Raw genomic sequence first — 13688 nt, forward strand, 5'->3', positions numbered from 1 at the left:
ATTTTTTATTTCATTACAATATAGCAAAATAATAAATAAAAAACTTTTTCTAATGTTAGCTTTTAAATATTGAACACGTCCGAGGTCTGAACCCCAGATCCTTGGAACTAATGTTTTCTGACCTGTTTATTAACTCAAAGCCATAGCGGAAATTGCAAACATATTTCCCTAATTCGTCAACAGTTTTGTGGTTTTGTCTAAATTTTAAGTACATTCAACTATTGGTGGATTTTGGTTTTATAACGATAGTTGAAAATAAAAGTAGAAATTAGGTATTTCTGTAAGGAAGGAGCAGCAAAAAAAGTTTGACATTACAATTTGGTCCCCTTGCGTCCAAACTAAGTATTCTATACATTTGAATTTACGTATATTAAAATAATTATTGGTCAAATTTTAAAAATTAGAGTTTTATATAAATGCAAAGTACAGGTCGTTGTAATATAAGCAGAGCAAACAAGAAATCTTCAGAAATTTCATAAGTGAGCTATTTTTATAAAGTGGAATATTGAAAGCGATAATTTAAAATATTTTATTAAAATTATTAATTTCTAAAAACGGTTTTATTTCTTTAATAAAAAGAACAAATAACTCGCGATTAATTAGCCCTTTCATTTACATAAGCTTTAGTAGTCTGCCATTTGTCTCAAACTCACAGTTGTGGGATTAGCAGTTATATCACAGGACCGTGGTCATCTGAGTGTTTAAGGAGAATTGCATTTGCCGTGGGTTTGCATTGGATGCACCCTATTATGTTACATTTTGTAGCCTTTAGTTTCTCTGTATGTATGCGGCTTGATGTAGTAGTTTAGTATGTTATTGCATCGATATATGACCAAGCTTCGAGATAATAAGTTTAAAGGACAGTTTCTCTTCCCAAAATTGATTTAAAAGTTGTAGTACAAGATATTTCTTGCTATTCCTTATTAATATCATAATTATTTTTGTTTGGATCCAAATTTAGGTCCATTGTCTTTTTAAAATTAAATTGGTTATTGGTCGAAAGAAGTAACGTCATGGTATGAGAAAAAATATGTATTATCACTTTTTACTGGTAAGGGACTGTAAATCAGATGTATGTCTTACTCTATTTGAAAATAAAATACACTTTGAACTAGCAAATATTATAATTTATTTGATAATCAATTTACCGATGTTAAAGAATTACAGCAGTTTAAATATTTGCATATTAAATTTTCTTGATTAGCACTTTTTAGACTTTGGAAAGGTGTTTTTAGGTGTTACAGCAAAGTCTTCATTTGCTTTCAGCCAAGTCGTGATTTTTTTAAAGGCAATTCGTGATGTACTTTAAGACACGTCTTGGTTTACTTTCCGACCCGTCTTGGTTTACTTCCTCTTGAACAATCTCCTGAAGATTCGAGCGAAGAAATGAAAGCATCCTCTCTCTTTTTCTTCAGATTGTTCATTGATGGTCAGCTCAATATCACTTCTTTGCCAAAAGTCTATTTCGTCTCTCAAGGGACCATCACGACTTTTTAATCTAAAATTTAAAAGTAATACTCACATTATTAGAAAGTTAAATACAGTTTTTTGTTTTGTTACAACAGCTTCATTTTGAATTATAAGCTTTTTGTATAGAGTAAAAGGCATTTAGGTTCAGATAAATTTTCTAAAGCACAAATTTCAAAAAACTCGATTTTTACTTTACAATGATCAAAATCGTTATATGATTTACGACAACGAGAAAAAATTTCGTGATGGATTTATTAGGGAGATTTTATCTTTCAGATTTATTGACAATATGTTTTGCGCAAATTTTTCCTCATTTAAAATTTTTACATCAATCAATTTATCCTAATTGCTAAAAAGTAGTTAAAAATATTCAAAATGATTTTTCGGTCAATTTTTTTAATTAATTTAGCTGAAGTAAAATACATCTATACAATAGTGTGAGGAGCACCGAAAAAAAAAGAAGAGAAAAAAACGTTTAAAAAATAATACTTCATAAAGCAAAAATTTCTCCCAAAATTAAGAAAAACGCAAAATAGAACAGAGATAGGAACATAAGGCGATAAATGAGAACGGTCGACGGTCATCTTCTTATGAACATCTTGCAAAAATGAATTAAACAAATTTTCCTAACAAATTTACCAGATTACAAAATATGAAATTAAAGCGTAAATAAATGGTAATGTGATATATTTTTAAGTTCTTACTGAAGTATAAAACCACATTTAATTTCTCGCTTGCCTTGAAATGGATCGAATACTGAACTTGCGTATGTTATTAATATATTATACTGGATAGTTCAAAATTGTGAAGAAATAAAAGGTCGAAGTTCCAATAAAACATTTAAATTCGATGGTTTTTTAGAGAAATTATTAACATTTGTTAAAAAATATTTATTGAATATTAGAGAAGGTTAATTTTTAGTTAAAAAAATTTCTTAGCCACATATTTACCCGAAATGGATTTGCTAATGTTAGTTTTCTGTTTAATTTCTTTTTCGTACTTATATATATATATATATACAAATAAGTAAATACAAGAAAAACAATATGAAGAAAAGATTATATCTTTTTTTTCCCGGTTTTATTTTTCAGGTTTTTTAAATAAAATTTCATCCCTTTTTTTTAATTTTTTTTTTATTTATTATTATTATTATATATATTATATAATCTGTTGTCTGTTATTTTTTACTTATTATTCCCCCCCCCCGTTTTTTTTCATATGTCTATAATATTTCTTTGTTTTATTTTTCATTTTGAACTATATATATATATATATATATATATATATATATATATATATATATATATATATATATATATATATATATATATATATATATATATATATATATATATATAGTTCAAAATGAAAAATAAAACAAAGAAATATTATAGACATATGAAAAAAAACGGGAATAAAATAAATAATGGGAAAATAAATAATCGATACTTAAAATTTTAAAATGTTTCAAAAAAGTTAAAATACCTATCGTCCTCAATGCCGTACTCGATCGAGTCCTTATCGTGCACCAAATCCATCTTATAGAGTTTCGCTATCTTTACATCGCTGAAGAGGAACAATTCCTCCCTAAAAGTAAAAAAAAGAAAAGAGAAAAAATATATAACTTAAAATTCAATAAAGTTATTTTGCTCAACAAATTTTTCTTTAAAGATCAGATATATTTGTAAAGAGAGAGAATTATTAACTTATTAACGATCACAGATGTTTTAAAAATGCTACGATGTGTAATTATTTATTTTATATTTTGTGTTAATTATTTATTACATAAAAAAATGTCCATTATGGATTTTTGTAAGGGGGATAATTACAGTGGTATTTATAAGTAAATTCCAAAATCGTGGCTTAGTATTTAAAAAGATTTTTCAGTTAAAACAATTATGTTTACGATTCAGTTATTTACCTCATTCGTCTCTTATTTAAACTTATGAAACAGAGATTTCGTTTTTTATTAAATTTTTTTTCTTCGTGTATTCGTTAATAGACTGTGGAAAAATTATTCATGGTTATGAAGAAAATACCTTAAAAAGTATAAAATAATGAAATGAAATCTACAAAAAATATGTTCAGTTGTAACTTATTTTATTATTTTAGTTTTTCAAAATAAATGTTTTTCCTTTTATAAAATTGTCTAGATCGTTTATACTTTATACTACTGAATAAAAATGTTCTTATTTGCGAATTATTAAATCCTTTTTAGAAAATTAGTTTATTCGAGTCACATTATCCTTCCTTCAGCATTTGCATTTTTAAATATTTTATTTTGTTAAGTAAACTCTTGTAAAGTTAATGCCCTTTGAAAAAAAAAATTTTTTTCGTCAATGCAAAGATTTTAATCTTTTAAATAATTGCTAGCATTAATTCTGTTCATGCTCAATAAATTCATTTTAAATCATCTGTACCATTGATTCATAGGGATTAATGAAACTTAAAGACCGATATGTAGTCACTTACAATTTTATGGTAATATTTTATTTTAAAATAGTTACGAAAGTGTCACCTGAAAAAGGATGAAAAATGACTCAAACACTGAAGATCATTTTAACTAAAATATTAAATTTCCAATAAGAAACATTCTAATTAACATACCTATTCAGCTCCTCAACTCCATCTCCCTTATCATCATCATTATCCTCATATTTAACCTCATAACCAACATCATCACCCCCATCATTATCCCCAACATCATCATCCTCAACTTCATCATCATCAGATGATGGCACTTCAGCTCTTAATTCCATCATATATTCATCATCACTAAAATTATGAAAGGAACATATTTTTCAAATTAGTCTTAAGGTAATAGATTTTTATTGAAAAAATGCGTGATTTCTGATGATTTTTTTTGTTCTTTGAAGGCGACTTCCAGAGTTTCTTTATGTTTAGAGTGTAGAAAATAAAACGGTGTATCTTAAGAAATTTTGATTTTAATAAGTTTTCGATTGTTATTTTATTATTGGGTGAGCATTATTGAAAAAGAGTGTTCATTATTTTTATGTTTATATCATACCTTAGTCGATTTTTAACAGCAGTAGTGTTTTGTGACCAAAATATGTAAACAGTAAGACCACTGTTTTAACCCTTTGCTGTCGTATGTCTACTCTCAGCCACCAACGCTTTTTTAACATTTCACTCATATGTCTGAGCTCTGCCACCACAGCAAAGATGTTAGCCAATCGTAAAGGCAAACTACATTTATTGTGGCATTTTGAAGATGTAAAGAGTAAAGATTGTTCTGTGTGTTCAAACAGAAAAATTATAGGCGGAAGACGCCAAAATAATCATTTTTGTGACGCATGTTCTCGAAAACCTGGGTTTCATATTGGAGATTGCTTTGAAAGATACCACACGAGAACTATAAAATATAATTTTTACATGAAATTAAAGCATATTATTGTGTTACATATAGCTAAAGATTAAAAAATAATAATAAATTTTATTTTTCTTTTATAAATTTGAGTGTTATGCATTACTGTTAGTTCAACGAAAATTAATTCCGACCAGCATGACTCCCATGAATAAACTTAATACAGCCGCAAAGGGGTAAATGTTTCGTTGTTTCTAATTGCGTTTTTGCTTTCTGTGTAAATTCTTCAAATACTCAAAAGGGTGCCTTTTTATTGAAAAAAAAGAAAGAAAATTATGATAAGAGACATAAAACTTAAGAGATATAACTACTTACAAATCACTATCATCCAAATCAATATCATCGAATTCATCTTCGAACTCGCTACCATCCTCATATGCTGAAATATAAATTAAAATTAAATTTGAAAATTTGAATGAAGACTAGTTTTAAAATAATCTCTAAAGTGTTTATTTTGTTCAATAATAAAAGAAATTTTTACAAATTACCGCACTTACAATCTTTTGCAGCTCATAATGAAATTCACAAAAAAAGGTATAAAATCTTCTTTATAAAAAGTATGTATTTTTGGTATCCTCCGTTTTATTTTTAAAAAAAATAGCGGTATGGTTACTCTTCGTACACTGTAAAAATGTAAATAATCAATAAACGGTATTGATCAACACTGCTTAACCATGCGCAGAACTGAAAACAATCTGCCGACACATTTATTAAAGCTTAAATAGTTTCATTTTTTCTTTAATTTTTATTTTATTAATTTTAATATATATTTACTCTTGGAGCTTCCCGGTGACTTAACATTATTATATTAAGCAAAACCAGCTTTTAAAAATTCAATATAAACATTAGCTATATTCAGTGTCATTTGACATTGTTCAATTGCCAAAATACTCAGTATCCATTGTCAAAATTTACCACATTAAAGCAATTTTATCCTTTATCCCTTTAGGAAAGTCTTAAGAAGCTTATTATACTAAACACTAATATAAGTAGATTTAGATCCCATTACCACAGTGTAAGTAGCTCATATTACTAAAATTAATGAGGCAGCATAGGCAACAGTATTGGTGATTTTTAGAAATCCAAGAATAATTACGTTTTCTCTATGTTCGGGTTCTTGGCCAAAGGATACGCCTTTGTTCGCCAAGTTCGGGTTACTGAGCTGCGTAGTGATGGTTAATACGAAAGATGTCATTGCGTTTGGACTATTAAAGGATTAAATTTCTTGTTTATGATAACCCGTGCAGAGGCATTCTATCTTCTAGGACAGGGTTTCTTAACCTGTGGTTCATGGACCCCTTAGGGGTCCATTTGTCATACGTTGGGGGTCCGCCGACCATTTTTAAGACGATTGGATCAATAATATTTAAATAACATTGATCTTTTTTTTCTTCTAAAAGATGAATATACATACATATTTGAAACTAGGTGATTGAGATACCCCAAATTCAGTGCGGACCCTCTAATATCCCTGTCATATTTTTAACATTCTCCACCAACCGACTTTAGTTTGCAGCAGCAGGGCAACCCCCTGATTACGTCCGATTTGTTATTTTTATAATCCTCTATCAACCCCTCATTTTTTATGAGCCGTCCCTTAGCTCTTTTCTCTTAGATATGCCAGCAATCCTCCATAATGTGAGGAAAAGAACATTCGCAAACCATAAAAAAATTTAACATTTTCAAAAACACAAAGTAGCCTTCGAATTTTATTTCAATTGAAAATAAAGTAAAGTAAAAATAATTAATGTTTTTTGCAATAATTTTTTTACAGGGGGTGGTCTGTGATTTCTTAAAATTTTTTAAAAAGGGTCCATTATACCAAAAAGGTTAAGAAACACTGTTCTAGGAGGTATTGGAAGAACACAACAAACTCTCACCTGCACTTACTGGCGATATCAAAATGCGCCAATGTCAGTATTCTTAAATGCAAAAATAATTTAATGCATCTGGTAATCATTTGAAGCATCTCATTCAGCATTACAATATCGAAATAAAACTTTTACATTTTCTTTTCGATTGCTTACAAAAATATATCTATCGCTTGACGGTTTCCAAATGTATGCCAAGTTTGGCGAAAATGTTTTACAAATGGATTAAAAGCATCTCAGCTTGGTGTAAACTTAATTATTTATTGTACTTCACATTTAACTACTTGTATTAAGATGTGTGCAAATACTCCATTCGGCATTACCTTGAAATAACAGACAATATTTCATAGTTTTTGAACACATTCGGATAGGTATTTACACCAGTTTTTATTTATTGTGAATTAATAACACTCAAATGGGTAAATAACATTCTAGAGTAATATTTTATTTGACTTTTTTAAATGTTTGAATCAGATATAGAAGAGCATAAAATCTATATCATGTTTATATTTCTCAATAAAAATGTACAATTAAATGACACTTTTCGCGTTTTTTTTTTCTTTTTTTTTTTTTTTTAATTGGCTTTTCTTTTTTTATGTTCGTATACGGGAAACAGGGAGAACTGTTTCAAATTGAGATTTTTTGTCTGTTTTCAAGAAATAGAGCAAAATAGGAGATAAAAAATGCGGATAGAAATAACTGGAAAATGGCAGATTTAACATTCAGTATAAGCTTCAGATTGGAGTTCTCAATCCACAAGCGGTACCCAATTCTATACTCTGACCCCTCTAAATTTCTATTTGAACATTTCTTTAATTGTTATTTAATACAGTAGTGCACCAAAAGTTAAATTGGATCACCCATTTTAAAAGGAGAAGTTTTATTTAATTATCCATAAAGTTGTTTTTTCAATTTAAGATAAAAGTATCATTCATAAAATATGCTCAAACATTTTTTGTCAATTTTTTATAATGCTTACGAAATTTTCTCAATCTTTATTAAATTTAGGTTTCTGGGGAAAAATTTTGATCACTGTAAGGAAATTTCCCATCGTTTTAACAATATTCTAGGTCCATATCAGTAAATAACAAAAATTTTAAAAAAATATTGAGATGTATGTTTTTATACTTACGATTAGGTCGGGGATACTTTTCCCTCTCCTTTCTCCAATGATTCAAAAGAGCAAAACGATATAAATCGCTTTTATCCATAATTCTCAGTTTTTAATTTCACAAAAGACAACCAGTATTTGAGAAATCTCAAACAAGAATGAGTCAAAAAAAACTTTTTTAATCAGATGCTCCGTTTGCAACAATGTGAACCATTGTTTAAATAATATCTTGTACGAAATTTTTATATAACTCTCTATTAGTTTATTGTTGTCGAAGTTTCATTGTTAAGTATTGTTGAAAATGTTTTTAAAAGTTGGTTACACCAAATGCAAGTAAAAATAATATTGATGATCGATTTCAGAATTAAGTTTAAAAAAACTGATTTCTTTCATACATTTTTATTTATTCAAAGGATACAATTGACGTAGAAGAAATTATTTTAACTTTCCTTTAAGTAAACCGTATAAAAACAGGGAAGAGATTATTATTTTCTTTATAAAAAATTCCTTTTTTTGACTCTTTAAATTTAAGTCATCTCAAGGAGTTTATCTATACTTAAGGCAAATATGGGTTCCACTTCCCCACTACACTATACAGATCTTACATAATTTTATATATTAATTTATTTCATTTATTAATTTATTTTATATATTAATTTTATTTAGTGTTGCGAAACGAACTGACTCACTTATTCATGTACTTATTTTGCTTATGTACTTATTTTGCTTAACCACTTTAAAAAATATTAATACGATTTAATATTAATTCTTAATTCATTATATCATTAAAAAATGCGTTACTTTGCATACTGTGGATTTTAGTACAAAAAGAAATAGAAAGATTCTTATACAATAAACTCTTCCTTAATGAGCTGAAATTTAAATTCAGCTTAATATTTAAAGCAAATTTTAAATTCAAATTTAAAACTTACAAGAAATCATAAAAAACAAAACAAAATCCATCGGTTGGGAAATGATAGAGTCATGACTGATTTAACCCAAGATAACTAAACATTCGTCAAACAGAATACAAACCGAGACAGGCTCATACTCGTTTACTGAAGAGGTTTTGGGTTTGGGTTGGCTGTGACTCCAGATAAAATGTTTATCAATTTTTTTTTACTACTTTTAAGCAAAAGTTGTGTTCAGTTATTAAGTGGAAAAATTTAATTACAATTAAAGGTTTTAAAGGAATAATTTACTTGTTTAGACAAAAGCCTCTATCCGACGTATATCTCAGGCTCTAAAGTACTCTGGTTTTATCCCAGAGGCTTCCAACTTACATGTGACAGGGGGCCGCAATTAAAAACACCAGTCAAATGACGGGCCATAACTTTATCAAAATTTTATATGTCACTCTTTTATGTTTAAAGGAACATTAAATATTGCTGTACTTTAACAATTAACAATTTTTTTTCGACTTGTTAGGAATTATAGAAAAAAACAAATTCTTGAGCATCGGAAATTTAATTTTTTTTTCTTTATCCACTCTTGTGATATTCAATTCAAGAAATTTAAATAAAACAAATTATATTCATTCGCTCTTTTATGCTATTCAAAATTTACAAATGTAAATATCTTCGTCCAAAATGAGTGGTTTCAAAAAGTTAAATGGGAGAATTTCTTCGAGAAAATTTCTGAAACGCACGTACTAAATTATATTCATAAAATACAAAAAAAAAAATTAAAAAACGAAATAAAAAAGTGCTACAACATACACGATTATTTTTGCGTTTGAATAAATATTTTCTTGAATGCAAAACCTGAAAAATAAATTTTTTGCACGGTTGGTATATTAAATTTCACAGAAACGAAGAAATTATGCTTTTTTAAACGAAAGTAAAGTATTTTAAACCCATAGATTGTTTACAAATCTATATGAGATCCGCAATTGTCCGCAAAAAAAAACGACAACTAATATATTTTGGTTCGTGGGCCACAAAAAAGCCTTCGAGAGCCGGATGCGGCCCACGGGCCGCCAGTTGGTAATCACTGTTCTATCCTGTGTATCTCGAGCTCGGCTAAGAATTTTTAGGGTTCCGACCTACAAAAGCGAGCCCTCATTCATGTTACAGTATACAGCCAGTTTTGTGAATGACAGAAATTCTCGCTTCAGTATCACTACCTCACTCACAGCATCGTAAATAATAAATTGAGTTATGAGAGGTGGTAGCGCGTTACACGCGTTATTTTTAGAGATATGTTTTAATCGTCGTCGAACATTCAGTTTAAACAAGTAGAAATTTTATTTTATAACAGCCGACCCAATTTATGGGTTTACGTTTACAAATGTTGAACTCCATCGCCCTGTAATTTTGAGCCCAATCCGGAAAACAAGGGAACTCCTGGATCAAGTATTGGGAGAAACTTGTCTTCGTGGAGGACTTTTTGATGGAACTAACCCACTTTTGCGTTAAGACCACGAGAACCTTCCACTGAAAGTCTGACAGCAAGGAGACTAACTCATGATCCGTCTGGTGACTGTGGTCAGTCTGAGCCGGATGCGGAATTCGTATCTACAAGTCATCGATGAGATTCGAACCAGAGTTACCTTATAAGAAGGCGAACGCTTTACCTCCTGAGCCACCACGGCTCAGTTGTAGAAATTCAGGTCAATGCGCCATAATTTTGCTTTCTAAGTTTTTTCTGCATTCTATTATGCTCTATATTTTTTATTCTGTTAATGACAGAAACGGAGAGTGTCAACACATATCTACAAAAAGATTGTTGGTGGAGCACAAGAACTATAATTTCTACCATATTTTTTTATTGAAATATTTTACTTCTTTAAGTTTTGATAATTTCTTTAAAATAAAAGGAAATTTAAGGAAAAAAATTCTTATTAATTGAATGATAGACTAACACTGGTTTAAATACAATTATCTAGGCTTACGGTCCCTGCAATTGCTCATTTCTAAGACTTTTACAGATATTTGATACGCAAGAATTTCTCAGCAGATTACGAAGTATTCTGTTCCGCTATGCTATTGACATTGCTAACTTCAGTAATGAGGATGAGAAAAAATAAATCTGAGTTAATTTTAAAAAATTGTTAAAAATTCAGGATTAAGAAGATGTAATGATAACGTATTACGTAAGAGCAGATAATTTTGTGAATTTTCCGACATTTTAACCAAATCCAATCCCAAATGATAAGTTTCCTGTATGTCCTCAGCTTTAACTCTCTCATTAATATGGAGTGGACGTATAGTCAAGTCTACAAATTTGCTGCTCTATATTAAAATTTTACTCAAGGTAAAACTGAAAGAGTTTAGAACTAAAATTTAAATTAAAGGAGGTCAGAAAGTCCTCTAGAGTTCTGGAACCTCCATTTATCTGAAAGTCTCGTTACAAAAGAATAATATATTCAGAAACTAACACAGCACATTTAAAGTTTGTATTGTTAAAACACTCAAAATTATTATACAAAAGCTAACGTAGATTTAGTAAATTCTGAGGAATTATTGAAACTGCCGTTTAAACTAAATTTGTATCAGTTAAAGTTAATTTTGAAGTAAATTTAATGTTTTCACAACCGCCCCCCCCCCCCCCACTCAAGAGGTCTATACATTTATACGGGATGCTTTAAACGATCCTACAAGAGTTTCATATCCAACCCATTTGTAAGTGCATACAATAAAATTATTTTCTTAAGAGTAAAGTGTGCTTCGTGTTTAAAACTTTTTTCAAGTGACAGGAATTATATCAATGAATACAAACACATTTAAAGACATTCTCTTTTATTAGTATCTATAACAATTACATTGTTTCAGATTGAAACAATATGTTACAAAATCTACATTTCAGCGAAACAGATTATTCACATTTAAAGTTGTTGTTCTTGTTAATTTACGTCGCACTAGAGCTGCACAATGGGCTATTGGCGACGGTCTGGGAAACATCCCGGAGGATGATCCAAAGACATGCCATCACAATTTTGATCCTCTGCGGAGGGGATGGCACCCCCGCTTCGGTAGCCAGATGACCTGCGAGCACTTAACGGTAGCACAGTTTAACGAGGACCGAAACCGCACACCCTCGGTCCCTACGCAGACTGGTCCAAGTGGTCACCCACCCGCACACTGACCGTAGCCAATGATGCTTGACTTCGGTGATCTGCTGGGAACCGTGTCTTAACGATCAGTCCACTGCGGGACTTACATTTAAAGAGAAATACAAGATACAATACAACTATAGAGACAACAAAAAGTGCAAGAACTGTCTCAAAACTAAACATTGCCTATACATGTATTTAATTTCACTACAAGAAATGAAATGCGTTTACTATTCCAGTTAAAGTTTTAAAAACTTTAAAATAGTTGAAGCACCAAAATTACGGAGTCTTAATGCTTCGAATTCAATCAGAATTTAATCCAAGTTCAAATTTACTCATAAACAAATTTAGAATTTCGAATCAGTTCAAATTTACGCATAGACAAATTAGAAATCTACAGGGGCGAAGTTAAAAACAATGAAGATTAATTTATTCGGTTGAAAAACAAACAAATCAGCACTTCACTGCATTAATAGCTTAAGAATTTGTATCAATGTTAAAATTATTAATATACTTCAGTTTTGAACTTATTGTTGTCATAGAGTGCATAGAAAACAGCTACAGCAGTTTGAAGGAGTGGTTCGAAAAGTTCCGAAACGACTGAACGAGTGTGAAACACGACGAGAGAACAGAACGGCCGTCTACCGCTACCACGTCGTGCTCCACATTCGCCCAGCTGTTTCGAAAGTTCCCGATCCACTTCATTAAGCTTTCCTGTAATGATCACCCTGCTGTTCTTAGACAAACAGCACTTGAGAGAATCTACACTATCCCAACGGAGGCTGTTCAATTATATACTGATGGAAGCAAGGACGAAGACAATCCCACCGGGAGTGGGATCTTCATCAAAACTCAGATGAGCGAAATTAAGATCCAGAAAACAAATCCCGACCACTGTTCCGTTTTCAGGAGCGAGCTTATCGCTATTGATTATGGACTTGCCTCAATACTGTCTCTTTCAATTCTGAAAGATATTTGGATCCTTACCGACAATAGAAGCGCTGTTCAGCACTTGGCTAGCTGGCACAGAGTGAGGGACAATACTAGCACGAACATCCTTTATAAACTTTTACACCTCTCCAAATATTGTCGAATTCACGTACAATGGATACCCTTACACGTAGATATATCAGGCAATGAAATGGCAGATAGTCTAGTCAAGGCGGGTGCAGCTGAGGCCACTGCACCTCCAGTGTCTGTTACCTCCTCAGAGCTCTTCTCCATTGCTAAAGTCAAAAATAAATCTGCATAGCTCACTCCATCCAGTCACAATTAGTACTAGGGTACCAGACAGGGTAGCTGTTTGACAGCTGACAAAGACAGTCTCAAACCGCCGTCACACGTCTCCGCTGTGGACACCTGAAATCACTGAGGTACTCTGGAGGAGAAAAGTCTTTGTCCCTCTGTACCAAGTGCTCTTCGGCCCAGGCATTCCCTGAGCATCTACTGGACTGCATCGGTCTTTTGAAACAAGACCTTACTTGTTTTAGACTTTTTGAAGGTGAACAAACTCATGGACCTTGTCTAGCTAGGCTAGAAATGGGGATTTGAAAGAAGAAGCTTCCCTGTAGTTAATGAAGTTTTAATAAAACAGGCATTTCACCAGAATTTAATACATTGCCGAATGAACTCCCGTAGACAAAGTGAAAATTTTTATTGTGACAATTAAATATTTTATAAACTACTTTCTTAAATATCAAACTTATTACAGTAGAAATCCATTTTATGTAATGTCTAATTTACTTATACTTAATTTTTTTAAACTAAAATTTTATTGTACTGAACAGTTTAAGGGCA

The 13688-nt window shown here is 30.6% G+C and overlaps 2 protein-coding genes across 2 annotated transcripts in view; one reads left to right on the forward strand and one right to left on the reverse strand.

Annotated features, from left to right (window-relative positions):
* The window catches only part of LOC122269782 (uncharacterized), a 73048-nt gene that overhangs the window by 12227 nt on the left and 47133 nt on the right, over positions 1-13688 (forward strand). The window lies entirely within an intron of this gene.
* LOC147815918 (uncharacterized) overlaps positions 1106-13688 on the reverse strand; it is a 29071-nt gene continuing 16488 nt past the window's right edge. The window contains exons 2-5 of the mRNA XM_087157758.1: positions 5171-5234; positions 4078-4245; positions 2956-3057; positions 1106-1498 (exon numbers count right to left, since the gene is read on the reverse strand). Of these exons, the coding sequence (XP_087013884.1) occupies positions 1345-1498; positions 2956-3057; positions 4078-4232 (411 nt within the window). The 5' untranslated portion in view covers positions 4233-4245; positions 5171-5234 and the 3' untranslated portion in view covers positions 1106-1344. The remainder of the gene's footprint in view (positions 1499-2955; positions 3058-4077; positions 4246-5170; positions 5235-13688) is intronic.

Source organism: Parasteatoda tepidariorum, chromosome 2 (genome assembly GCF_982258835.1).
Source record: "Parasteatoda tepidariorum strain Cologne lab strain chromosome 2, Ptep-v5.0, whole genome shotgun sequence".
Lineage (NCBI taxonomy): Eukaryota > Metazoa > Arthropoda > Arachnida > Araneae > Theridiidae > Parasteatoda > Parasteatoda tepidariorum.